We start from the raw sequence: 26,627 nt of genomic DNA, 5'->3' as shown, positions 1-26,627 counted from the left end.
CGAATAAAGGAAAGGGAAGAGACATCCAGAAAACAGTGGAAATTAAATTGAAAAGGAGGAGGAAGGTAGGAAAAGAGAAAGAAAAATATATACAGTGATATGTGGCAGAGGAAATCAAGGGAATGGAAAGAGGAAGGAGAGAGAGGGACGATAGTGTGTAACCCGAGACAGGAAAAAGGCACATTGTTGGAAATGATTGTCATTGGTGGTTACCTGGCCGCCTCTCGCCGCCCGTCGCCCACAGGCAGTAAGTGACGCGAGACTGAGCTTAACCAATTGCTTTTTTGTGCCTCTTTTTCGAAACCTGATATTTTGTTTGCTGTTTAAGAGTCCTGAAGTGTGTGTGTGTGTGTGTGTGTGTGTGTGTGTGTGTGTGTGTGTGTGTGTGTGTGTGTGTGTAACCAAATATTTCCGAGTACTACATCTTTATTCCATGTTATTGCATGTGTATTTGTGTGTGCATATCGTCAATAAGTTTGTTCATTCTTACTGCATGCGTCAGAGGTGGCGTGAGTATGTGTGTGTGTCTTTATAACATACCTTCGCATATTCACATGAAATTTTGATGAGTTTGTGCTTACATTCATACTAAACCTTATTTGATTAGTCATTATGCAATCCCACGTGCACGAATCCTTACTCAACACACGTAGAATAAATACACACCAGGCTATAATGAAGGAGGGTCGATGTAATGAGGACTGAGGTCTGCAATACTCACTGTGGATCTTGACGTGCACGCTGCGATCCAGTGGCGGCGAGAGAGGATTGTTCTTGGAGCGGCAGGTAAAGGGTTTCGCCACCAGGCTGCGGGTGAGCGGGCCCAACACCAGCTCGTTGAATGGTCTGCAGCGGCGAGCGTGTGTCGTTGAGGACGTGACTCGTGTTGTCCAGCAGCTTCTGGCCGTGCCACCACGTCACCACGGGGGCGGGGAAGCCTGCAGACAAATGGAGAGATAAATATTTAGTTTATTGGCCACAGCATACAGTACACAACATAATTCTTAATGCCAGCCAGTTAAATCATAAATTTCTCTCAAAATATATATGTAGTCTATATTATGTAACTTCTTTTTTTTTTTTTACGTCCGGTTCTCCTATTCTGTCAGGAAAAGCACGGTGCCTTCTAACGACAAATTTGGTTTATGGCGTTTGGGAACTATTACCACCAGTGGATGCCTTTCCTAACCTCGGGCTATGGCTAGAACTAGAACTTACGCCCCTTAAGTTTTCCTCTGATCCCAAAACACTCCTGTTCCATCTGTATAATTGCTCTCCTCTGTACCACGGTGGCAATCTACTAAAAACCTCGATGTCGGTAATGCTGGAAGTGTGGAGAACGCAGAGTAGCAACAAGTAAATACCGATCACTGCTCTTTCACACACCACACAGCAGAGTTCAACTTGCACTGTGTTAAGGAAGAAGAGAGTAAATTACCACCAGCAGTGTGTGACAGCTCCTCCTCCTACTGCTCCTCCTCTTCCTCTAGCAATAGTGTAGCACAATTAAGAGCCTTAGTAAAGCAAAACAGAGATCCAAGTGGTGCTACATTATGAAACGAATAATACTTAAAACTAATTATGTAATTATGCTCGTTGGACTGACAGAGAGAGAGAGAGAGAGAGAGAGAGAGAGAGAGAGAGAGAGAGAGAGAGAGAGAGAGAGAGAAACTGATGAAGGAAGAATTAAGACGAACCCAAACCTTGCTCACAGGAAAAAAATACTCCCGGTTGTTGCACGCTCGGCTCAACAAACACGGGGAAAAAATTGGAAAGGAAACAAGGGAAGGGAAGGAAATACAGTAAGTAAGCGTGGGTTTAAAAAGTGGACCAGTCGGTGGAGAAAGGTGGAGCCGGCGTGTGTGTGTGTGTGTGTGTGTGTGTGTGTGTGTGTGTGTGGAGGTTAGGCGAGGATGTACTGTGTGGGAGAAGATATAGATGATTGTGCAGTGAAAAGAGAGAGAGAGAGAGAGAGAGAGAGAGAGAGAGAGAGAGAGAGAGAGAGAGAGAGAGAGAGAGAGAGAGAGACATTAACCCCACCTGACCTTATCTCTCTCTCTCTCTCTCTCTCTCTCTCTCTCTCTCTCTCTCTCTCTCTCTCTCTCTCCTGTGTGTGTGTGTGTGTGTGTGTGTGTGTGTGTGTGTGTGTGTGCCAGTGCCCTGGGAGGGTTGTGAGCACCTTTACAACTTGGGTGAGTGCCTCGAGTGGTGTATTCTGAGCCCCTCAAGAAGCGTGTAATCGGAGACTTCCAAGGCACTCAATTAATTATGCTCCGCTGCTCCCTCACCCCCCATGGCTCTCTCTCTCTCTCTCTCTCTCTCTCTCTCTCTCTCTCTCTCTCTCTCTCTCTCTCTCTCTCTCTCTCTCTCTCCTTTTGCTTACCTCCTCTTCTTTTCTTTTCTTCTTCCTTCTTGCCTTAATCCTTTCCTGGGTATCTCTTTTTTCTTCTGCCTAGTTTTCTTTCATTAATTATTTTACCATGTGCTTCTTTTGTTTCATTTTATTTATTATATTTTCACCTACAGTCATTCAATTTGCTTTTAAATTAACCGGGGCGCAATCTTTTCTATCAGGTGTGCTTCTGCTTTTCTTTGAAACTTTTCTTCTATACTCATGTTTACCTTAATTTCATTCTCTTCCATTAGATTATTTCCAGTCATACTTGTTCATGTTAACAACTTTTAATGGATGATGTTATAAATGCCTTAGCAAGTTATTTTCATTGTTACTTTTATATGTACAAATCGTACCGTGTTTACTAACGCGTATGTCTTTTGCACAAACGCTGTACTTCTGCAGCAAATGGAAGAAATGTACCTCCATATCGTTGTTATTATATTGTGTGTTGTTTCTAGCCGAGTGGAAGCAGTACGTACTTATCACTGTTTTTTTTTCTCTCTTCGCATACCACGTGACCTGTGTTTTCCTCCCTTTTTGTTGATGATCATGTGGCCAAGACGTGTGTTTGCCTTTCTCCGCTTTACTTGCTTCTTTATATTCCTCCACGTGCCTACCAAGTGTTGTCTTTCACCAGTCTATCCTAGTCGCGATAGAGAGTAGATATTCGTGTCTATTGGCCAACGCAGCCGAGAACCACAACATACTACTTTACCACGACTCCATGATACGCCTACAGTGATCCACGCCCACAGTGATCCTCGCCTACAAGAATCCACACCCACACTCACCCATGCTTACAATCATTTACGTCCAACACTTACTTGCGCACACAATGGGTCAACCCACAGCGACTCACGTTTACAATGACCCATGCTCACAAAGACTCAAGCACCCAATGATAGTCTCTCATAACTCACCTACATTGCGTTTTCTTTAGTAAGTTCTCTTGTTAAAACTTTTGGTTCCAGAGTTCATTTATTTAAAGAAGAAGCGCGCTGGAGGCGAGGCGATATCGGCTGAACAATGAAGTGTTAAGAGGTCTGCAGGGAGGCTCAAGAAGAGCGGCGCTGCAACTCATGGGATCAAGCTGTCGTTTCCAAAAAAATACTTCTTTATTGTGTGTTTGTGTGTGTGTGTGTGTGTGTGTGTGTGTGTGTGTGTGTGTGTGTGTGTGTGTGTGTGTGTGTGTTGCAAGAGACAAGTTCCAATACAAAAGGCTTCATCCATGTCATTTTTCCAGTCACACAAGTCTTTTAAGTCAATGACACTATATATATGGCGATGCCAGACTTAAGACAATCGATCGTTCTCTGTTTTCCATCTTTCATTTCCTATCTCCCATCTCAGAGTTTCTTCTCGCGCCTTTCAACCTGCTTTGCAAGGTAGGTCGTGTCGTGCCCGGCGAAGGTTGGGTCCGGGTTCTGTTTTTGCGGCCGTAATGTGAGCACCTTGTCGTCCCTGGCGGACCCAGCACACGCCGCCTCCGTACACACAGGATACCAGGCCTTCAGCTGACATGCATTTCCACCGGGCGCTCTCCTGAATATTTATAAGTCTATGCCAGTGCACGCGCGCGCCCTGTTGTGTGACTACGTGTGTGTGTGTGTGTGTGTGTGTGTGTGTGTGTGTGTGTGTGTGTGTGTGTGTCGAAAATAAACACAGTAACACAGCATGGCCTTGAGCTGGAGTGTATAGAGGTGGCTTGCAAGCAGGCTTAGTAATTTCTGAGGTGTAAGTGTAAATACATGTGGATTATTGGAGTTATCCCCAAATTGCTCAGACTGTTTATATTATTTCACGGGGTAAAGGAATTTCGACCAAATCAAAAGGATGTAAATTTAGCTTGTCCGGGAGGCGGAGGGCGAGTGATCAGCGCTTGGCGTGGGTGATCTCTGTGACCCGAATTCCAGACGAATTGCAGCAGAAATGGCTACCGACGCGATAGACCAAGAACATAAAGAAAGGAAAGGAGATAGTATTTGGGAAGAGTGAGTGGACGTAAAATCCAGGCTACCGTGGCCCAATGGTCTCTGGCCCATTATTCCGCTCTTATTGGACCGGCGAAGGTTCCGTTAGTGCACACTGTCTGGTTTGCGTTTCTATCGCAGCTCTATTCCAACACACCTCTCCTGTCTCATTTGTGCACTGCTACCAGAACAGTGACAACTACACTGGAGGATTTAGCAGCGTCTGTCTGTGTGTGTGTGTGTGTGTGTGTGTGTGTGTGTGTGTGTGTGTGTGTGTGTGTGTGTGTGTGTTTGTGCACGCGTGCTTGTGTGCATGCTTGTGTGTGTATGTGCGTGTTCGAATGTGTTCTCTTGCATACAAGGTCAAGGATTATTCATTGATGGAGTTTGGTAGACGCTTTAGTTCGTCATTGTTATTTTTTCTACGTACATTTCCGTGACACACACACACACACACACACACACACACACACACACACACACACACACACACACTAGCAAAGTCAATTTTCCTTTTTAAATACATCCCTCAATATATTCGTCTTTTATTTTCCGAGTGGTGATTCTTTAAAAGCGACACATGCTTGAAAATAAAAGGAAATGAAAATCAATGTAATATGAATTAAAAATTACTTGTAAAAATTTACTTTCCATTTAAATTTCATATTCGATGTCTGTTGTATTGTGTGTGTGTGTGTGTGTGTGTGTGTGTGTGTGTGTGTGTGTGTGTGTGTGTGTGTGTGTGTGTGTGGGTGTGTGTGTGTGTATTTGTGTGTGTGTGTGTATGTGCCGAACCATGAGCGGTGGCGGCTGGCTGCGAATAAATAAAGTATTGGCCATTCTTTTTACGTAATTCATGTAGCACCCGCTTGGCGCTTTATTGACTATAAAAAGGTTTAGACATGGAAGTTTGGTATGCGTGTGAGACAGACAGACAGAGAGACAGGTTGAAAATGGTGAGTGTGGGTCGAGTGTTGCGAAAAGTAAACTATTTGTCTGTCTGGTTTGTCGCTCTCTGCTTTTCTGTTTCCACCCTCAGTCTCTGTTTGTTCCTGTCTCTGCCACCTTGCTCCTCAATGACCCCACGACAGTATCCCCTTGCTCTGCACCCATTCATCCCTCCTTAATTTGTCTCTCAAACCCACCCTTCGCCTCGTCCCGTCCCATCATCCCATCATTCCTGGCACATCACTTCTCCAAGGCCTCTCTCTCTCTCTCTCTCTCTCTCTCTCTCTCTCTCTCTCTCTCTCTCTCTCTCTCTCTCTCTCTCTCTCTCTCTCTCTCTCTCTCTCTCTCTCTCTCTCTCTCTCTCTCTCGTGGAATAAGACCCCCAAAGGCACAGTTCTCATCAAGGCGCTCAAGTCTCAAGGGCAGCGTCTCTTCCTCCAGGGACGTAATGGCTGGGGAGGGAAGGACGCCTGAACACCTTCATGTCCTGGACGACACACGAGCGGCGCCGGGGAGACACATGCGTCTTTCTCCCTTGGCGGATTCTCTTGGGAGGAAACACGTTCAGGAGACAAATTACTGGCATAAGGACTGACTTATTTCGGGCCAGGGACGCCAAGGGTGGAAAGGGCAGATGGAGCAAGGCAAAGGAGAGATGAAAGACGCACCAAAGAAAAGAACCAAATAAGAATAGGGAGGGAAGGCTTATTGCAACTTGTAAGGCACAGGAGTAAAAGAGGATCGTCGTGGTGATGAAAAGCGAATGGGATAACAATGGAAGTTGAACGATGTAAGTTAGAATAAAAGTATTAGTGCCATAAGTTGAGGACTGAAAAACTCCAAGCATTAGAGCAAGTTGCGAGCGTGTGTGGCTCCTGCACGGCTCCAACATTTCATTATTGACGCACAATCAGCGTCACCTCGAGACTTTCATGTCAGATTCCGAGCCAAACTTTTGCACCTTTGTATACTTTTCCGCCCTACGTGGCTTGAGGGAGTGAATCCTGTGAGCAGCGCCACCAGCAGCGGCGGTGGTGGCGGCAAGGGAAGAAGACGAGGACGAAGCAAAGGACGATTAATAGGAGAAGGCTGAGAAGGAGGAATAAGGGAAGGAGGAAAGGAGGAGGACGCTTCCTACCACTTCGGGTTTTGACGGGCCTCACAAAGCCATACATTAAGTGTGCAAGGGCGTGTGTTGCAAAACATTTACACTCCCCGTGTCCTTCCCTGGATGACAACCTCACTCTTACCTTATTGCACCAGCTCACAGCCTCCTCACCTGGCTTCTCCCTACCTCATGTAGCCTTTGAAATGTTACCTCGTCATATTTTTTAAAAGAAACCTAGCTATTTGTGTTGGTGTATCTGTGCAGCGTGTGTCTCCACCTGCCATCCAGCATAGAGGACACACTTCCGCTCTTGTTCTTGGGCCTCGATATCACAGGCAGACAATTCACAAACGTGTCTCACATGAAAGTGTATGATTAAATATTGGTGATGTGATGATCTATGATGTTTTCTCCTCCTCCTCCTCCTCCTCCTCCTCCTCCTCCTCCTCCTCCTCCTACTCCTCCTCCTCCTCTTCCTCCTCCTCCTTCTCCTAACCCTGTTCATTGTCTCACCTTGTCTTCCACCCCATCACTAAACGCACCCATCTCTCAACAACCTCAGACCTTCCCTCCATCTCCTTCCAATCCTTGCCTGCCTTGCTATCAGTGCCGCTGCGTTCATTCCACTTCCCAAAGCGGCAACGTTGCCTTGACTCTCCGAACCTCGGCTGCTGATTTCCCGGAAGCAGCTCGCAGCCGCGGGTATTGGTTTGCATCCCACGCGGTATAACCATAACCCCCCGCCACGCCCCGCGTCAATACCGCTGTCCCATACCACTACCCCATTGTCTGGAAAAACTGGAGATAATATACACACACACACACACACACACACACACACACACACACACACACACACACACACACACATCCTCAGAAATAATAGAGCAAGCCATTCTGCGTGGGAAATGTTGCATGGCGAAATGCTTTTATCGCCATGGTTTGGAACTTATCTAATATTTAAATATGAACGCTCCAAGAATTGGCAAGGGATGGGGAAGGAGAGAACAGCAGTGAAGGAAGTTTCACGTCTTAATAATGTTACTTGATAATACATTATGGTTTTCGTATATATATATATATATATATATATATATATATATATATATATATATATATATATATATATATATATATATATATATATATATATATATATATATATATATATATATATATATATATACATTAACATCGTATTCAACAACGAAGTGTATCGTTGTAGCAATTAATAATTAAAGCATTACGAACTCCATTACACAACAGCGACCAGCTTGATGTTTGTATTAGATGTGCCTTGATGTACGAAAGCCTGTAACTCCTAAACCTTGGCGTTAGAAGATTTTGACCATGGACTTTATTTTGACTCTTAATGACTTGATCTTTTATTTCTGAAAGTGTGACTTTCCTTCGAACAGATAAGGATATTTCTTTTCATTGTAATAAGAATGATTGCATGTTGAAGTTGGCCCCGCAGAAAGAGAAGTGTATCGATGTGATGTAACACTCTACTGCCAATTCATTCTGTAAAGAATATTGTAGTATGTGTATGTAAGTAATAAAGTAAAAGGTGAATATATTATGTGTATACGTTATGTTACATTAAGTGCCTTGTTACATTCCCCCTCCTGAAAAATATAGTATTACGAGTATATGTAAGCAACTAAAGACTGAATACAGAAAATATTTAGAACCTCAATTCGAGTAAATAATTTAAATATTACGTAATAAACTGTTAGTAATTTATACTCAAAAGAGCAAGAGAGTGATTCTTCCTCCTGTGGGGAAGAAAATGAAAGCTGTAATGTAATAGTGGAGATAGTGAGGTGAAGAAAAAGGAGAGGTGAGAGGGCACGTGCAGGTGTTGGATAGCAAAGAGAAGGCCAGTAAAGAAAATGTAAGAGGAAGTGGCGCAGACAATGGTGAGTGATTTCATGACGCAGCATTCACTAGACCACATGATCCCGACACAGGCGAGGAAGGTGATGCAGTGTGAGAATGAACACAAAAGGAAAGAAAGGAAACTAGATTGTTAGCAGAAAAGAATCAGATGGAAATACAATCACCACAAAATAGGCGTCCAAAAATCCAGAAAAATGAACAGCAACAACAACAACAACAACAACAACAACAACAACAATAACAACGTAGAGCAAAGAATGAAAAGAGTAAAGTAGAGTAAAGTAAAGGCCGTAGTTTGGAAGTCTCTCTCTCTCTCTCTCTCTCTCTCTCTCTCTCTCTCTCTCTCTCTCTCTCTCTCTCTCTCTCTCTCTCTCTCTCTCTCTCTCTCTCTCTCTTTCACGGTCGCCTAAGTCCTTGAGGGGTTCTTTAACTTTCTTTTGTTCCACCTTCAATAATTCTAAAGTGCGTGATGTTTCTTTCTTTCTTTTGTGTTTTGGAGTTTTTCATTAATTTCGCGTTAGTATATTTAATAAAGGATGAGTTTATTTCATTCAACACCTGGACTTTTCCTTAGCTCTTTCCTGACCTCCATCTAATTTTAGCTCCACTTTTAACACAATTCTTTTCTCTCTCCTGCCTCTCCTGCGTCAGTGTGAAGAGGATATTTTCTCGCTTTCAAAACAACGGAAGTCTATGTTTTTATTTTCATCTCTCTTTTTCTCTACCCTTGAATTATTATAAAGATTAAATACTGTTTATTCTCCGTATTGTAACAAGATTGCTGTACCATATTTCTCTTAGCCATGTTGTCTTTGCCATGGTAGGGGGGTTGTGGTCGCCTCTGTACAGCTGCTTAAGACCGGAAACGTAATCATCTCATGGAAATTCCGTGTATAAGTAATAAATAAACCCCGTGTCACATGGTAGCTATTTTCCTGTGATACCAGTCATGTGACAGGACACGTCGCGGGAGATAATAGCACATGCCATCTCAAGAAAGACAATGATACTACACGCGTCAGCCGGACAACAAAAACACAGCAGAAGAAGCGAAATCACCAAGTATGGATGCCATTAACCTAGCTATTTCAGCAGTGGGAGTCTGTGTACGTGCTTTGCAAAAAGGATGAGTAAAGCAGCAGAGAAAGATATGGATACGAAAATGGTTAGCTAGAAGAGAAGAAAGCAGCCAGTATAGCAGGTTGCTCATGAAGCTGTCTCTTGAAAAAGAGGAAGTATAATTTGGGATGCGAGGTGTTTCACAGTGGTGGCTGGCCCCGAGCTAGCTCAATCAATGTGTGCTCCGCCTTTATTCCCCATGTAAGTGAAATCATAATGGGTGATAATGCTATAGCCGATGATCTCTTGGTTTGATTGGAGGCGATGCTGGCGCGGTAGGCGAAGGCAGAATGTTAACAAAGTAACAAACCACAAAAAGTCACGAAATTAAATCAATGATTCATGCTCACATTTAGCAGTTATATTCAGTGAATATACTATATAAGATGAAGGGATAAAATTTTGATAGTCAAGTAGTGATACCTATCACCAATTATCTACAGTATTATATTCAATACAGTATATTCACTATAAACTTTCAACGACTTTCTTCATGTCGCAGGAAATCAAAGGGAATTTTAGATCGTTTCCGTGGAAATCGCGTCGAGCGAAATCTCCCTTGTTTGGCGACATCTCGTCGAAAAATGGTGTCGCACGACACAACTTGTGTGTGTGTGTGTGTGTGTGTGTGTGTGTGTGTGTGTGTGTGTGTGTGTGTGTGTGTGCTTGCGCTCGAGCGCGCTTCTGTGGTGAAAGACACAAGCAGGAGAAAATTAGCTTCATCTCCTTCACCTCTACATTGAAATGATCGTTCATGGTTAAGAAGAAACGTTATCTGAGAGATAAGTGATGAAATTCTCCTTTTCTCTTGCACTATTGAAAAATAAGATCATGGCGGCTGAGCAAAACTGACGAGAAATTTAGAAAGTTATCGGGAAGCAATAAGTCAACCAGTAATGTTCGTCCGCTCCTGTGTTTCCTGGTCAGTGTCGGTGAAAAATAAGGCACAACCACAGCTACAGTCCCTCCTTCTTCACGGCCAAGTATGAGTGCAGTGGTATTAAGGGAGACTAACTTTTACCGCAGTAAGAAGGATCATCCCCGCCAGGTGCAGCGCTGCCTTCTTCCCTTCTTTGCTCGCAGAAATGACCGTCTTGGGTGTCGTAAATTACTAACCAAGCTTTCAGAAAAGACCCTGGGCGCTGCAGCAGGTCTTACCTTTCAATAATATGACGCGAGGCTGGACGACACGCAGGCGCTGAGCAAGATTGATTGGTTGATTGACTGATTGACTTAATGCGCCACAAAGAAGTCACGTGCTTATTATGGAAGCGTCTTTCTTCTCACTAATAATGTGACGCTCGATAGAGTTTCCTGCACGACCTCAGGAGTCATATGAAATAACGTCTAAAATATCAAGCGTATCGGGCCAGGGAACGCAATAACAGTAAATGAGCGTGAATATGAGATGTGCTTAAGAGCTCCCTGGCCAACGCAGGTCAAGGTACTATACATTTTCATCTCCGCACTTCGAGCTAAGATGGCGAAATATTAGAATGCCGAGAGGGAAGGTTAATAACCCCAGCTCAAGCCTGTGCTCCATAACTTGTTTTTAGCTGCAGAAGGACTGTAATGGTGGAAGTCTGTCTGTCTTCACCAACCTACTTGTGGTGAAGTCATGGACACAAATCACTGGACCCGTGGATACTTTCACTGTAGTTAGTGCTTACCTTCAATCTTAAGTTCTCTGATGTATGGTCATCCTTGTTGGAAAAGCCAGCAAGAAGTAGAACGCCATCAGGTGAGGACTTAAAGATGAGAGACGGCACTATAGACACCCAGGAAGAGAGTGGGGCAGGTTGAGGTTGATTCATCGACTGCTGGCCATGAGGGTGCTCGTGTTGCTCTTATGGCGCAGCTGTACAGATCAACTATTGTATTGAGTGTGAGGGCGGTAGTTAATTTTAGTCTTAACTGGAGAAAATCCACAATATCTAGCGTTCCAGTGTGTCATAGGTACATATAGTTCTATAAAAAAAATATTGTAGTTTGATTTATTGTACTGTATAAGTGCTGCATTAAGTACGAAAACATAAAGTACTGCCCAGTGATGAAGTAAACGTTGAATACCACAAACGTCACCACTTCCAAGGAACATCACACGTGTTTACTACGGTCACATTTTTCAGGAACAGGGCGCGTCGTACCGTCTTGCCAACCATCAGCAGAATGTTAAATCTGGAATATACTACCTGATTATTTCTTTTCTTTTTTTTTTTACTCCCATCAGTGACTTCATATTTAATTATGTATATTCCACTCACCTAGCCTTATTACTCTCCAGATTCTCAACTTCCCCACGCGTAGACAGATTTATTTTATTACTCCTTGCCATATAAAACATTCTGATTTGAACTTTGCCATCTGTACATTTGCTTCTTGTACTGGAAAGTTATTCAGACTCGTACAATCCAGCCCAATATGTTACTCATTTCCCTTTTCCTGTTACTGTTCTGGGTCCTCCTCTTCTGCCTCCCTCACTACAAAATCTAATAACTCCCAATCCTTACGCAACACGAATAGACCTAATAAGACTGCAAGATTACCCTCCAAGACTCCTTAGTGGCGGTGAATAAATGAACGAAGCTTGGTGATGTGAACAACTCCTCTGCTTTAAGTGTAGTAATAAAGGTGGCTCTTCCAGCTCACCCTCTGAAGGAAGCTGTGGCGTGAGCAAGGAAGGAACGATATGGAAGGAGGTTAGAACGTGAGGAGAATGTGAAGAATATATGGAAATGTTAAAAAGGATGTAGCTAGGTTGAAAATCTCTCTCTCTCTCTCTCTCTAGAAGGAAAATAAAACGAAGAAAAGAGAGGAAAAAGAGCCCGGAAAGAAGGAGTAAAGGATAAGAAGAAGGAAAGAGAAAAGATTGCCGAGGGGGTACCAGGGGTAGGGGAAGATAGAAGAGGAAGCAGGAGGGGGTTGAAAAAATGTTTAGGAAGATGTGAAGGAGTAGATAAGAAGGAAAGGAAGGAAAGGAGGGGAAAGAGAAAGAGGAAGAGAAGGAGGAGGTGTAAGATAAGTAGGAAGAGTAAGAGGAGAAAGAGGAGTAGGAAAAGAGAAGGAAAGGGAGGAGGGAGAAAGATAATGAGAGGAGGGAAACAGATAGTGAAGGAAGGGAGGAAAGATAATGAAGACCGGGAGGAGAGATTGCAAGGAGGAGGAAGGAAAGAGAGAGAAGGAGGAGGAGAAGGAGGAAGAGGAGGAGGAAAAGGAAAAGGAGGTGGATGAGGAAAAATAAGAGGAAAGGGAGATAGGGCGATGCACGATAACGGGAGAGAGAGAGAGAGAGAGAGAGAGAGAGAGAGAGAGAGAGAGAGAATGAAAAAAGTAAGGAACTATCTACACCTGTGACGAAGTGAACCTGGTGGGAATAATTCTGGCCTCTCTCTCTCTCTCTCTCTCTCTCTCTCTCTCTCTCTCTCTCTGCAGCATCACCCCAGTTATTAATTTTTCCACTGAGTTTCAGCAGGAAAGTTTAGATGTCGTGAAGAAGAGGAGGGAATTTAAGCATTTCAGTCAAATAACACGCAACAATTACATAAACCAAATAGTGTCTTACCCTCATTAGCAATCAGTATCTTACCACACCATACTTCATCTTTCAGTTCCTCTAAATCTTTCAAGCTTTTTTTTTTTTTTTGGAAGTTCGTAATGTTTTTCTTAACTTTGAACGCATTGTCCCTGATTTGATTCCCTGTTCCTTAAGTCTTCGCTTCAAATTTCTCTCCAGATAGTCGCAAAATTATAACAACCTCAGTGTCGTGGTGGCCAGAATCTGGTTTTGGTGCTGGAAACTCACACATTTAAATTTAATCAAGGCTGAGGGAGTGTGAAAATGAGTCCGTGTTTCTGAGGTGAAAGCGAGGTGGGCTTATATGACGCCAGGTGAGAGAGAGATGGATTGAGAGGGAAGGTGAGAAAGTAAGACTATTTTTTTTCCTCGAGGTAAATGTTGACCAAGGTAAGGTAAGGTGTGGAATGAGAAGACGAGGAGATGATATTGTTTTTATTTTTTCTTTGTTAAGCAGGAGGTAAGACTGGAAACATGATATTAAGTGTACGGTAAGATAAAGTAAGGTAAGGTAAGGTGTGGAATGCGTAGATGAGAGGAAACGTGATTTTTCTCTTCTTTTTTTTTCAAGCAGGAGATAAGACTGGAAACATATTAAGTGTACGCTCAGATAAGGTAAGGTAAGGGGAAGGTAAGATAAGATAAGGGAAAGGAAGGTAAAATAAGACAAGGTACGGGATAAAAATGCATTGGTTGTAGCTGGAAGGATAAAAAAAAAAGAAAAGTTCTTAGGCTAAAGGAAAAAAGGAAGAGAAAAAGTCAAAAGTGTTCGCTCATAGTGATTTGTTCTGGTGAGCGAAAGATATCACAATTCTACAGGCACTTGTAAACACATGATGGCTCACACAGTCCCAAACCTTTTTTATCCCTTTAGATATCAATAAATAGATAAATAAAGGAAATAAAACGATACAAGCCGAATTAAACCCCACATCTCTACATCTTCCTAGTGAATGAGATCGAGTTATCTTATTCCTATCAATTACCCAGTCCTTCCACCTCAGTTCCTCCTATCTCCTAATCCCTATTCGTACTATCCCCACGTCACCAGCACCTAACGCCTCCCACTCCCCACTTGCCGACCTACCTGACCGTTTCCTTCCTACGCTCCTCAAAACACAGCCCCTGTTCCGATTCTTGTTCTGCCTCGCTCATCCTCTCCTGCTCACCTCACCTGCCACACATTTTCTTTTCCTTCCTTCATTTGCTTTTTATTTCTTTTTCTCTTTCTTCTTCTTCTTTTTGTTTTTCTTTTGTTTTTCTTTTCTTTTTTTACTTGTTCTTGTTCTTGTTCTTGTTCTTGTTCTTAATAATAATAATGATGATAATAATAGTTATAATAATAATGATAATAATAATAATAATAATAGTAATGATAATAATAATAATAATAATAATAATATTATTATTATTATTATTATTATTACTATTATTCCCCCTTCTCTTCTTATCCTTCATCTTATAAGTTATGTCCTCCATTCCCCTCCCTCCCTTTGTCCCTGAAATTGCGTAGTTCCTCCTTTTCTCCTCCTCCTGGGTATATATATATATATATATATATATATATATATATATATATATATATATATATATATATATATATATATATATATATATATATATATATATATATATATATATATATATATATATATATATATATATATATATATATATATATATATATATATATATATATACGTATATATGTTTCCTCTGCCTATCCCTCTCCGTGTGTTCCTCATTCTTTTTTCTTCATCCTCTCCTCGACAAGTCATGCAGCTCTCCTACTTCTCCCTCTGCCTTTTTCCGCTTCCGCCTCCTCCTCCTCCTCCTCCTGTATTTGGAGAGGGCCTTGTCAACCATTGATCATCATCGGGAACTAAGTAACAGGGATCAATGTTGCAAGGGGTTATCAGCGTACGGCGTCCCTACAGGGAAAGTATGCTATCTCAGTGGATTGAACGGAGCTAGGGCCTGATTGACTGCTGCCTCCCTAGAAAGCTCCAGGCAAGGCTGCCGCACCACCCATTCGACATACACACTGTGCATCCACGTACACAATGCACACACAACATGACATTTACCAAGCGTTAACACTTTCCTCCACAAACACAAGTAGTCAGACGTAGATTACACATTTCCTTTTCACTCTCTACTAAAATTCCATGTGATTTTTTAATATCACATGGTTTCGCCTTTTTTCCAGCCAGCCTCGGCTGGAGGGAGGGGTGGGTGGGAGGAGCCTTCTGCTTTGCTGTCCTGTCTCTACCACTGGTAGTTAGTAGATAGTCTCCACAAATAGCCTAGTAAGGACCTAAGGGTCTGTTGCTGTTTGTCTTCCTTTGTATTCCTTTGTATTCCTCCTCTTCCTTCTCCTTCTTCTCCTTCTCCTCCTTCTCCTCCTCCTCCTCCTCCTCCTCCTCCTCCTTCTCCTCCTCCTCCTCCTCCTCCTCCTCCTCCTCCTCCTCCTCCTCCTCCTCCTCCTCCCACCACACGGTCAAAATTTAATATTTTCCTCCTCGACAGTAAATTCCAGTCATAAGTTAGAATTATTTTGTCTCTTCGAATTTTTTCGTCCTTATCGTAAACATTTTTTTTTTTTTCATTTTCGTAGAAAGACTGAGAGGGAGTGGTGAGATGATTTGTTTCCATGTTATTCAATTCAAATTTTTTGTTTTTGTTTTTATTTTGATTTACATGCATTGCTAATTGTTATTTTCCTCTCTCTCTCTCTCTCTCTCTCTCTCTCTCTCTCTCTCTCTCTCTCTCTCTCTCTCTCTCTCTCTCTCTCTCTCTCTGATTAGGATTACAAATTTAAATATAAATTTGTTCCATCCACGCTTCCGTGCTTTTCTCCACCCTATGCTTGGTCTTCCAGGGAACTCTTCTCCTGGAACTAACTGTCTCTCAGAATCTGCCAACCATTCCGCAGCTCTCAATGGTCACTGTTAATCTCTTCCAGCCAGCTGGCGCCAACAAAACGCGCTCAGCAAAGGCTGCAGGCCAGTTTTGCTTCTTGGAACTCCCTTACATTTAGTATCGTCCACCTGTATTATGCATTTTCATATATTATGCAAGGACGAGGCAGTAGACATCTGTTTTTACCGGGAAGTTTGTCCCACAGAGGTAAGTTACACACGGAGGGATTGACACGTTGTTTTGCAGTTTACTGTTTGTAATGGCATATACTCCAACGAGTTCTGACTATTGAGTGAATATTGTTTTATTTTCTTTTTAACTTGAGATGGATTAGCAAAATGAAAGATGTATTTTATATCTGAAGGTAAAGAATTCCTTAATCGTGGAACACCACATAAACGAAAATAACTTTGGTTGAAATGTGCAATACTGAAAGTTGGAATTATACCCGCGCAAAGTCTTTAAAATTCTAAACATGGACGATACAACAAAGTACTTGATGAATTTAAAACTGAGAAAACATAACAAGAACAGTCATGTGTGTGTGTGTTTGCGCGCATGTTTGTCTATCTTCCAAACTAACACGTCTTGATGGAGGTGCGAGGTACGAGCGTTTAATTGGAGGCGTAAAGCTTGAGAATTTACTTTCCAGAGGACGTGGGCGGCAGTGTCAATGGTCAGTTAGAGATAGTGTGGGCGGCGGATGGTGATATGAGAGGAGAGGAAGGCGATGGGTAGAAGAAGAGGAGGGGAGGAGAAGGGAGGGACACACCAGCCAGCAGTCATATCTCTCCTCGTTTTCTTTTTTTTTTCCATTTACACGTAAATTGGACGTCATTCCAGGTGTGACAGGAACATGACGAGGCGGGGCGGGTGTGTTGAGCCTACACCCTACTGAGGCAACACCCTGCTGGAGCCACCCTCACCCTTCCGCCTTCTCTCTCTAATTCATTCTTCTTCTGCTATTCTTTTCATTTTCTTTTATTCACCTCTATTATTCTCTATTTTTTCCACTGCCTTACCTATTCTCTCTCTCTCTCTCTCTCTCTCTCTCTCTCTCTCTCTCTCTCTCTCTCTCTCTCTCTCTCTCTCTCTCTCTCTCTCTCTCTCTCTCTCTCTCTCTCTCTCTCTCTCTCTCTCTCTCTGCCTCGGGACGTAACAGGCGGGCGAGCCAGTTGTGTGACATCCGCTACCGAGAGATACAGCAGTAGTGTTTAAAATTTCACCATTATGCTCGCAGTAAAAATAAAGGAACATGTAATTTTAAACTGAATTTGAGCAGCAAGTATTACATTCACCAGCTCTATTCATGAGGCGCGACGACAGCGGGTACCATCTGCTGATATATGACGCAACATTTTCAATAATGTTGTGTGTGAATGAGGTCGCGCTACTGTGGTGTGTGAAATAAGGCATGTTACTTGTCACGAGTACTATGGGAGAGGAAGTAATATGTTGTGCATGAAATTATGTTAACCCCTTCAGTAGTGAGACACATTTTGACCTTGAGATTTGTGTACGATTAGACCATTTTATTGATATTAGGAAGGGTGTATGGATGCCACAAGATTATTGGCCAGTGTTCACTATTTTAATTCCAGAAAATGTTTCTGAAGATGTATAAAATCACTAAATAGTAACCCGAGTGATTTTGAAGCGCGTCATGGTACTGAGAGTGTTAAGTCTGCTTCTAGTGATGGTTCTTGTAGTACTCATGTATTTTCTTGTCATTGGTGATAGTGGAGGCAGGCAGCAGCTCTCCCATCACACAGGTACACGCTCGCACTGGTGAGGCGAACCACCCACCAGCCCAGACCTGCCTGCCCACCTGTGTGCACTGTTTCGACCGGGTGAACACACTGCATAGACTGATGGACTCTCTCTCTCTCTCTCTCTCTCTCTCTCTCTCTCTCTCTCTCTCTCTCTCTCTCTCTCTCTCTCTCTCTCTCTCTCTCTCTCGTCATTGAACCACATATTCTAGTGCAGCACTGATTTCACATTTAGTCATTTTAGGTGTAACAATTTCTCGTCTAAATCTTCGCGTGTTGAAGGAGAGTAATCTTGTGTTTTGAATTTAAATACTCTCATGCTTTGAATCCGAATTATTTGTTTTTTAACCCTTTCAATACCTGGACATATTTTTACCTTGAGATTTGTGTACGATTAGACTATTTTATTGACATAAGTAGGGGTCTATGGAGATCAGAAGATTAATGGCCAGCGTCTACTACTTCATTCCCACCCACATAGGTTTCTGAAGCTGTATAACATTTCCAAATAGTAAGCAGAATGCATATGGAAACGCGTCATGGTACTGAAGGGTTTAAGGTTAGACAATGTTTCCCGATGAATCACAAAAATGCTCACACAATTACAATAGGAATAGATACATTCAAATATCTCCTTTTTACTAAAAAATGAAACAAAGCAAGAGAAATCATAATTGACGCAAATAAATCGTTAAACAAATCGATCGTGACTTACAAACGTGGAATGTAAAGGAAATGGAGACTTATGAAGGAAAACGGCAAGCGATCACTTATCACCGTTTATACCAACCACATACACACATACACACAAACACCCACCCATACACACACACACACACACACACACACACACACACACACACACACACACACACACACACACACACACACACACACACACAAACGTTAGGCCATGCTCAAGGAAATTGGTTCGCGGTGCAAGAGGATGTCGGGCGGAAGCAGGAGGGCAGGAAGTAGATATTAGTAGTCCCGATGTGGACCGTAAAGAAAAAAAAATACCCAGCTGGCCATCCCACTCCCCTCCTACTCACCGCTCCTCCCTGTCTACAAGCTGCAATCTACAGAACCCACAAGACAAAGTTATTGCCGTCCAATGCGCTGTTAACCTGCTCTCTCGTTCCCTGGCTACAGGTCTGTGATGAGGGTGATTGAAGGAAATTATATCTTCGGTTTGCCTTTCCTCCTTGTGACCGGGACGGAGAGACAAATGTAGCAGATAATCTCCTCTCCTGCTGTAGTCGACTTCGCAGGTCAAAGCCTCCCTCAGGACTGTCAGTGTCGCTGTAGGAGGACTTCAGCTTCCTTCTCATCCTCTGCAGCAGGTCCCTGGTCGTGCCTAAGAACCCCCTCTCCCGCCCACCAATTACCAAGTATTCTATAATTCCTGACGCGAGGCACTCACCAGCTCTCCTCGGGGATACACTGACGCATAATTTCAGAGAAGAGTAACCTTCAGGCAGTGCTGACGAAGGCAATGGCGTAACATATTGGCTCACTGGGGAGTGTACTATCAAAACAAAAGCTCATTTCGACGTGTTTGTGTTTGTAATGGAGGGAGGGTGAAGCAGAGGACGCCTTCGCTCTGACCGGCCCTGTACTCCAAAGCAATGGGGTATAGCAACCACAGCCCCTTACCACCCCAGCCAGCCCCGCCCCGACCCGCCTGGCACTTCAAAGGAAAGCAAGGCAAGGCAAAGCAAGGCAGGGCAGGGTGACATAAGGCAAGCAAAGCAAGGGAAACCAACACTTACCGTCAGTGACGGAGCAGGACAGGTTGAGCGTCTCCCCTTCATAGAAAGGACCCACGTCAGAATGGGTACGCACAGGCAGACCCCGTCCAACGCCATCCACTCTGATGGTCGGCCCCGAGCTAGGGTTGGCTGAAACACACAAAACAAATACATTATCAATTATTGCTTCGAGAATGGCTCAACACATACCTGAAAACAAGTTTTTAAATTGATGATTATAAATAAAAATCTGGGAGGTGCATCTATTTATTATATAGGTATGCAAGCCGCCACATGGCGACAAGTGTGAGACTACTTCTGCTGGGGGTGTTATTAACGTATTTACACCACAGTCCTTTTTATAGAATGCATCGCACTGCACGCCTCGTTCAGTGTGTGATGAGAATGCTAACATGTGTTACATCATTACCTCTCGACATAACATCGATCAGGAATGAAAAAGAGGAAGTGATAAAGCAAAAGCTTTCTAATAGCGCTCTCAGCTTTTCATCTCATCGTCAATCAGCGATCAGTCTCCGAAAAAGCAAGACAAACAGACTGAGAAGCACACACCGACTTCCCCATCGCCTTGATTTTTCATGAACTCTTATACCCACTGTGTGTATGGGTGTGTGTGTGTGTGTGTGAGCAATGCTCAGCAGGCCGCCTCGCCTGACTGACGGGTCTCAGTCATAAATTTGGTGAAGAAGGCGACGATGTAGGCTTCTGGTGACTGACTTTTCGGGTTGATGTGATACGATGCGACTGAGCGGCGAAACACTGCCACGAGAGAGAGAGAGAGAGAGAGAGAGAGAGAGAGAGAGAGAGAGAGAGAGAGAGAGAAAATTAATATACAGAATCAAACTTTACAGCATCTTTCTGTCTGTTGATATTCATATATGGCTGATTTATTTAATCTACCTCTAATAAATCATTGCATAGGGTAAATATTACAATTACAAGCTACCGTGACTAAGCCTGTTAAATAAAAAGCATTGTTTTCAGGTCCCTTGTGAGAAGTCTGATATTGACAGACAAAATATATTCACATCTTAACACACACTCTCTCTCTCTCTCTCTCTCTCTCTCTCTCTCTCTCTCTCTCTCTCTCTCTCTCTCTCTCTCTCTCTCTCTCTCTCTCTCTCTCTCTGTCTAACCAAGTGCGACATGCCAGTTCAGTAACAAACACCATCACTTGCCACGAACTCAAGAAGCTTCTGAGTTATTCGCCAAGTTTGCTAATATCACCAAGTCACTGGTACTGTATCGCCACACGCCGCGTCAGAGCTGGACTGTGCTGATGGCTTCTTCTCTCTCTCTCTCTCTCTCTCTCTCTCTCTCTCTCTCTCTCTCTCATGTGTTTTTTTTTTTCATTTTCATGGCCTGAATTCTCTCTTTTTTTTTTGTAACCGCGTCATCCCTTCTGCTTCCCTTGTTCGGTGCCTGAGGGAGCTGTGCAAGTTTTTGTCAGCGACCTTTAACGAGACGCAGTGGAGGAGGGGAACGTCTGTTGCTTTCTCGTTTAATGTTTTGTGCGTTAAGTTATGGAGGATGGAATGCAAAACGAAGGGGTGGTGGCGATGGTGGTGGTGGTTATTGCATGCATATATATTGTACATGGATAAGGAAAGAGTTGAAAGTGTACAATTAATTTCTTGACATGCTTTTGTCACAATGCTAGACATTTTTTTTTTTACATTGAAAGGCTATTTCCTTTATAATAAATTAATAAAAAATATTTAAAAGGATTTTCATAAAAAAAATAATCTAAAAACAACAAGTAATGGTTATAGAAACGTAGCCATTCCTGAATTTCAAAAAATAATGAATGATATACGTTATTTGTATTGATAACAGTAATAACATTAAGATGCAATATATTGCTGCAGATACGGTAGTTGTAGTAGTGATGATGGTTGTTGTAATAGTAATGATAGTAGCAGTAGCAGCAGTAGTAGTAGTAGTAGTAGTAGTAGTAGTAGGAGTAGGAGGAGAAGGAGTAAGAAAAACTATCAATAATATTAAGAAAATGCTGTTGTGAGTTGCTGCTATAAATACTTCGGTTCTGGATATCATTCCATTGTAAGCCCATAATTTTGATTGTCAGTAATATCATTCTACCAAACAGGGAGAGTTTTTTTTGTCGAAATGTAAATACGAGAGAGTTTGTGGGGTGTGGAGTGCTTGAGAGAGAGAGAGAGAGAGAGAGAGAGAGAGAGAGAGAGAGAGAGAGAGAGAGAGAGAAGAGCATTAATATTAAAGACGCTGTACATACAACGGAAAAGTCTTTGAAGGGGTATCGCAGAAGTGGAAAGTAAATAATAGTAATATTTGATAAGTGAAGCAAAAGTTTGGTGTCAGAAAAAAAACTCGCGTACAGCACACAAATTACGCTGCTCCTGCACGATCAATATATCAATATATTTCACTATATTCCGTACTGGATAATGTTATCGAAAAAAGTCAGAATAGTATTGAAGACTGACGCGAGGTACTGAAGGCATCAAAATTCTTTTATAGCGCAGTGCGAATGAATGTATTGAGTTATGTGGGAATAACGTGGCGCGATATGCTGCTAGTTATTGGCTTGCTTGCAGTCATAAGTACCGTGGACATGGCTGACACGAAAGCCCAATACCATCCCCAAGAATGTTTCGCATTACACATCATTATTTTTGTACTGAATGTGGAACAAACTAAAATAACAACACACTAAAGAAGATTGATAATGAAGGGTTGCAGAAAAAAGAATAAAAAGCAATATTATGATTTAAAAGAGAGAATATAAAAATAAATTCTTTGATAACAAACTTCGAAGAGAGAGAGAGAGAGAGAGAGAGAGAGAGAGAGAGAGAGAGAGAGAGAGAGAGAGAGAGAGAGAGAGAGAGTCCACATCTCAGTAATATATTTTAGAGGTAAGTGTAACAACTATTTTCAGCAAACAGTCAGATGTGGCTTAGCTTATGAACATGATAATTTCCCAAACTCTGTGGCTCTGTGGCCATTGCATCCTCCCACAGACTCTTGTAGGGACAGCTTTAATCAGAGACTGGGCCGGCGCCGCTTAGCGAGAACCAACATTCCTTGAACCCTCGCCATTCTGTATGAGCCATTGTTTCCTTCATTAAGTCATTTCTATTCATGGCAGCCAATTACCACCACCACCACCACCACTACTACCACCAGCCACCAGGAGGAAGTGTGGGCAGGCAGTGGTGATGGTGGCTGGCTATCCGTCTCAACCCATTACCTCGCCTCACCCTCTCATTACCTCACTTTACGCCAGGAGAGTTAAACCAGGCAGGCGGGAACTAAACACAGCCTTTCATTTACGCCTCTTCTCGAAAGTGTCTCTCCTCATCTTGTTTGCCTGGAAAGTCAGTCATAATATTATTGTTAAGGGAGTTTGCAGTGGCGAAGGACGGTGAGGGAAAGCTGCTATTGTCATCCGCTAAGTTTGCTGGAATTCACTTGATGACTCTTTATTTTGTTGTTGTTGTTATTATTATTATTATTATTATTATCATTAGTAGTAGTAGCAGTAGTAGTAGTAGTAGTAGTAGTAGTAGTAGTAGTAGTAGTAGTAGTAGTAGCTATTGCTATTATTATTATGTTATTATTATTATTATTATTATTATTATTATTATCATTATTAGTAATATTGTTCTGTTCGAGTGCTGCTAAATTATGATTATATTTTATCGTTTGTCGATTTTACGAAGCACGACATTATTTATTAAGAGTATTTATTCATAATTCTTAAATATTCATGATTAAATGCGTTATGTTCGCTAGTATAATGGTTCCCAAATTAGAATATCTATTATACCAGCGTATGTGATACTTGTTGCATCATATGAAGATGTAGCGAGATCTAACCTGGAAACCAATAATGTTACTTTTTATGTCTTAATAGTTATTTAATAATAATAGTGTTAGTAATATTGCACGATCAGTTTTGTTAACACTATATATTTATTCAGTTGTATTGTGCAATACTTGTAAGATAAAAAGTTCAGAACATATCTGAACGGACACGAGAGAGAGAGAGAGAGAGAGAGAGAGAGAGAGAGGTGGAGGGGGCAGGCTTATACAATTTTTCTTCGTAGCCTGAGAAGTTCTTTCTTTTCGTTAACTTTCTTCAGCAAGCAGCATCACTGGAGGCCTTAAATTCTTTCTTTCCTTTTCAAAGCAACGAAAGCAAAAGTTTCCGAATATTTCCTCAAGAACAAAGTCATGAAAAAAAACAAAAAACAAGAGAAGCAACTGGAAAATCCCGGAATAGAATTGAAAAATGGTTACACTCCTTTCCTTGTTGAATTAATTGTGGACATATTGCAGTATTTTACACACACACACACACACACACACACATATATTGAAGTAATTCTCCATCTGGTGAGTAGCGAGCCGGGCCCCGCCGCATCTGCTGGTAGCGGCCTGGTTCCGTCGAGTTCAACACGTCACTCATGACACACTGCTCGAGACTGGAGTCCGCAGCCTACCATGCATGGCCGCTGGCCTGGTCCTGTGTGAGCGGCGGTGTGTACTCACTCCCAGCGGTGGATGAACTGTACACAAGCCTCTCTTAACCACCTAAATATATAAAATTATGGGATAGAAGCAAACTGATAGGAACGATAGCTCGATTCAGTGGAAGGTATCGATGGTTCGAACAAGTGCCTCGAATATTCCGTCACAGTAGCTTTGCGCCTCAGTTTCCTTTGTTGCAGTGAGACGCTTGCGGCGGTTTCTCAACATTTGTTCAGGTAACGTCAAAATTATATCAAGATGTTGTATAGACCTATTAGGGTGTCGTATATGGGCCTAGGAAGGTGTGTTGGCCGGTGGAAGCTCTTTGAATTTACATAATTGTTGGGTGAAATTGATTTCGTATTGTTAATGAAGGTAATTTGGTCGGTGGTTGTTGGTTCAGCTCATGTAGAGGATAAGTAGTGTACTTGTGCCCTTGTTGATGGAGATGAATTATGGAACGAGCTGGTTATGGGCGGCTCTCTCTCTCTCTCTCTCTCTCTCTCTCTCTCTCTCTCTCTCTGCTTCGTTACGCATCTAACGCACAAAATAAATTACGCATGGTGTACCTGATGCACGTAATCACTGAGCGAATGATGGCCAGCCAATGATTTATGCAATGCTATTATTATTGTTATTATTATTATTATTATTATTATTATTATTATTATTGTTATTATTATTACTATTAGTTTATTTATTTATTTATTTATTTATTTATTTATTTTTGCTGATATTACCATGAACCGCATTTAATTCTTGTTCTCTGTTGTATTGTTTTATTTGTTCATGATTGTTGTTACCAGATGCTTCCTTGGTGGGCGAGGACGGCGGGGATTTGTAATGCTGCTTCAAGCCTAGCCTTCGAGCCGCCGCCTTTTTCTTCTTCCTCTTCGTCATTGTCTTCGTCTTTGTCTTTACCTTCATCTTTGTCTTCGTTTTCGTCTTCGTTTTTCGTCTTTACCTTCGTCTTCGTCTTCGTCTTCGTTTTCGTCTTTACCTTCATCTTTGTCTTCGTCTTCGTCTTTACCTTCGCCTTTGCCTTCGTCTTCGTCATTGTCGTCGTCTTCGTCTTCACCTTCGTCTTCGCCTGTCTTTATCTTTACCTTCGTCTTTGTCTTCGTCTTCTAAGATTTACACACAGCTCTTTCCCATCCTAACCTCTTCAGCATCTTCTTTGAAACTGGAGCAACGTCTGCCGTCTTTTTTTTTTTAACACGTTTTGCCTCACTCTATACCCTTGTCTCCCTCTGCATTTACCGCGGCATGTTCATCTCTCCGACAAGTTAATGTTTACCATAATTCCTTTTTTACCTTGCCCGTGAACACTGACATGAAATTATTGTGTACTCTCTGTAAAGGTTAACCCACAAATAAACACATGTACAATATGCTTTAATCTTAACTAAGGATTGGATTTGATTGGATTTTTTTATTAGGCGCCGCAACATCAAGGGTCATCTGGCGCCCTCCTAACGAAGGATGCATCAAGAAGAGGGGAAGGGAGGGTTTGTGTGGTTGTGTCAGTAGTCTCTCTCTCTCTCTTTCTATCCCTCTCTCTCCACAAGTTCGGTAAAATTTCTCCCTCAATGGGCAGTAAAATTCTCTCGGACACGCACACTACCGACTCCCCTCTCTGATAATGCCAGGTCTCACCACACCCGCTTTTTTCCATCCTTTGTTACTGTTTTTGTTCGGCGATATATTTTTTTTCTGATATTTTTCTTTGTTTTATGGAAGTTGGTCTGGAGTCTGAACATGAGATTCGTAGGCTGTTAGAAGAAATGTGGGGAATCTCTCTCTCTCTCTCTCTCTCTCTCTCTCTCTCTCTCTCTCTCTCTCTCTCTCTCTCTCTCTCTCTCTCTCTCGCTCATTAAAATTCACTCGCTCTCTCTCTCTCTCTCTCTCTCTCTCTCTCTCTCTCTCTCTCTCTCTCTCTCTCTCTCTCTCTCTCTCTCTCTCTCTCTCTCTCTCTCTCTCTCTCTCTCTCTCTGCAGAAGGTATGTAGTGTTAGCGCATGCACCCGCAGGACTGCAAACATTGTCACATTGCCTGCACCCCGTGATGGTCCAGCGGCAGCACGGGGGCGGGGGGAGAGGAGGGTATCACGGTGGAAAGAAAGAGACGTGTATGGGTGGAAGGAAAAAAAAAAGAGACTTGAAGCACAGGCCGGCACGCATCTCCTCAAGCAAACACTATATTAGAATGATTATTTCTGTAAAGTATGTGTTTTTCCTTACACTTTATATACAGTGTTGGGGTGTGAAGAAACCTTGCTGCAATGTTCTCGTTTTTTTTCTCTTTCCCACGATTCTTATGTAAATGGAAGTCACTGGATATGAAGCGCATATTCACACAAGGTAACACTTTTCTGGGCGTCCCTTACTGGCCTTCATGCGTGTTTCGATACGTCTGGCAAACAAAGGCGAGAGTGTCTGAATAATTAGAGGTCCACTGGCTGATTTCAGGTATGCTCCATTTGTTCTTTCTCCTTTGCAGTCTCCTTTTTCCTTTTTGCAGTCTCCGTTTTCCTTTGCAGTCTCCGTTTAATTAGCGTACCTAGGCTTCCTACACGGCTGGAGTCAGGAGAATTTCTGTTCCAGTCGTTCATGAATTCAGCACCACAGCTCTGA

At 42.5% G+C, this 26,627-nt stretch overlaps 1 protein-coding gene across 1 annotated transcript in view; it reads right to left on the bottom strand.

Moving 5' to 3' along the window:
- Positions 1-26,627, bottom strand: part of LOC123513976 (contactin-3-like) — a 321,726-nt gene that overhangs the window by 54,355 nt on the left and 240,744 nt on the right. Inside the window, 3 exon segments of the mRNA XM_045271494.1 lie at positions 722-839; positions 841-938; positions 19,483-19,611. Of these exon segments, the coding sequence (XP_045127429.1) occupies positions 722-839; positions 841-938; positions 19,483-19,611 (345 nt within the window).

This window comes from Portunus trituberculatus, chromosome 37 (genome assembly GCF_017591435.1).
Source record: "Portunus trituberculatus isolate SZX2019 chromosome 37, ASM1759143v1, whole genome shotgun sequence".
NCBI classification, from domain to species: domain Eukaryota; kingdom Metazoa; phylum Arthropoda; class Malacostraca; order Decapoda; family Portunidae; genus Portunus; species Portunus trituberculatus.
This window is presented reverse-complemented; position numbering and strand designations above follow the sequence as displayed.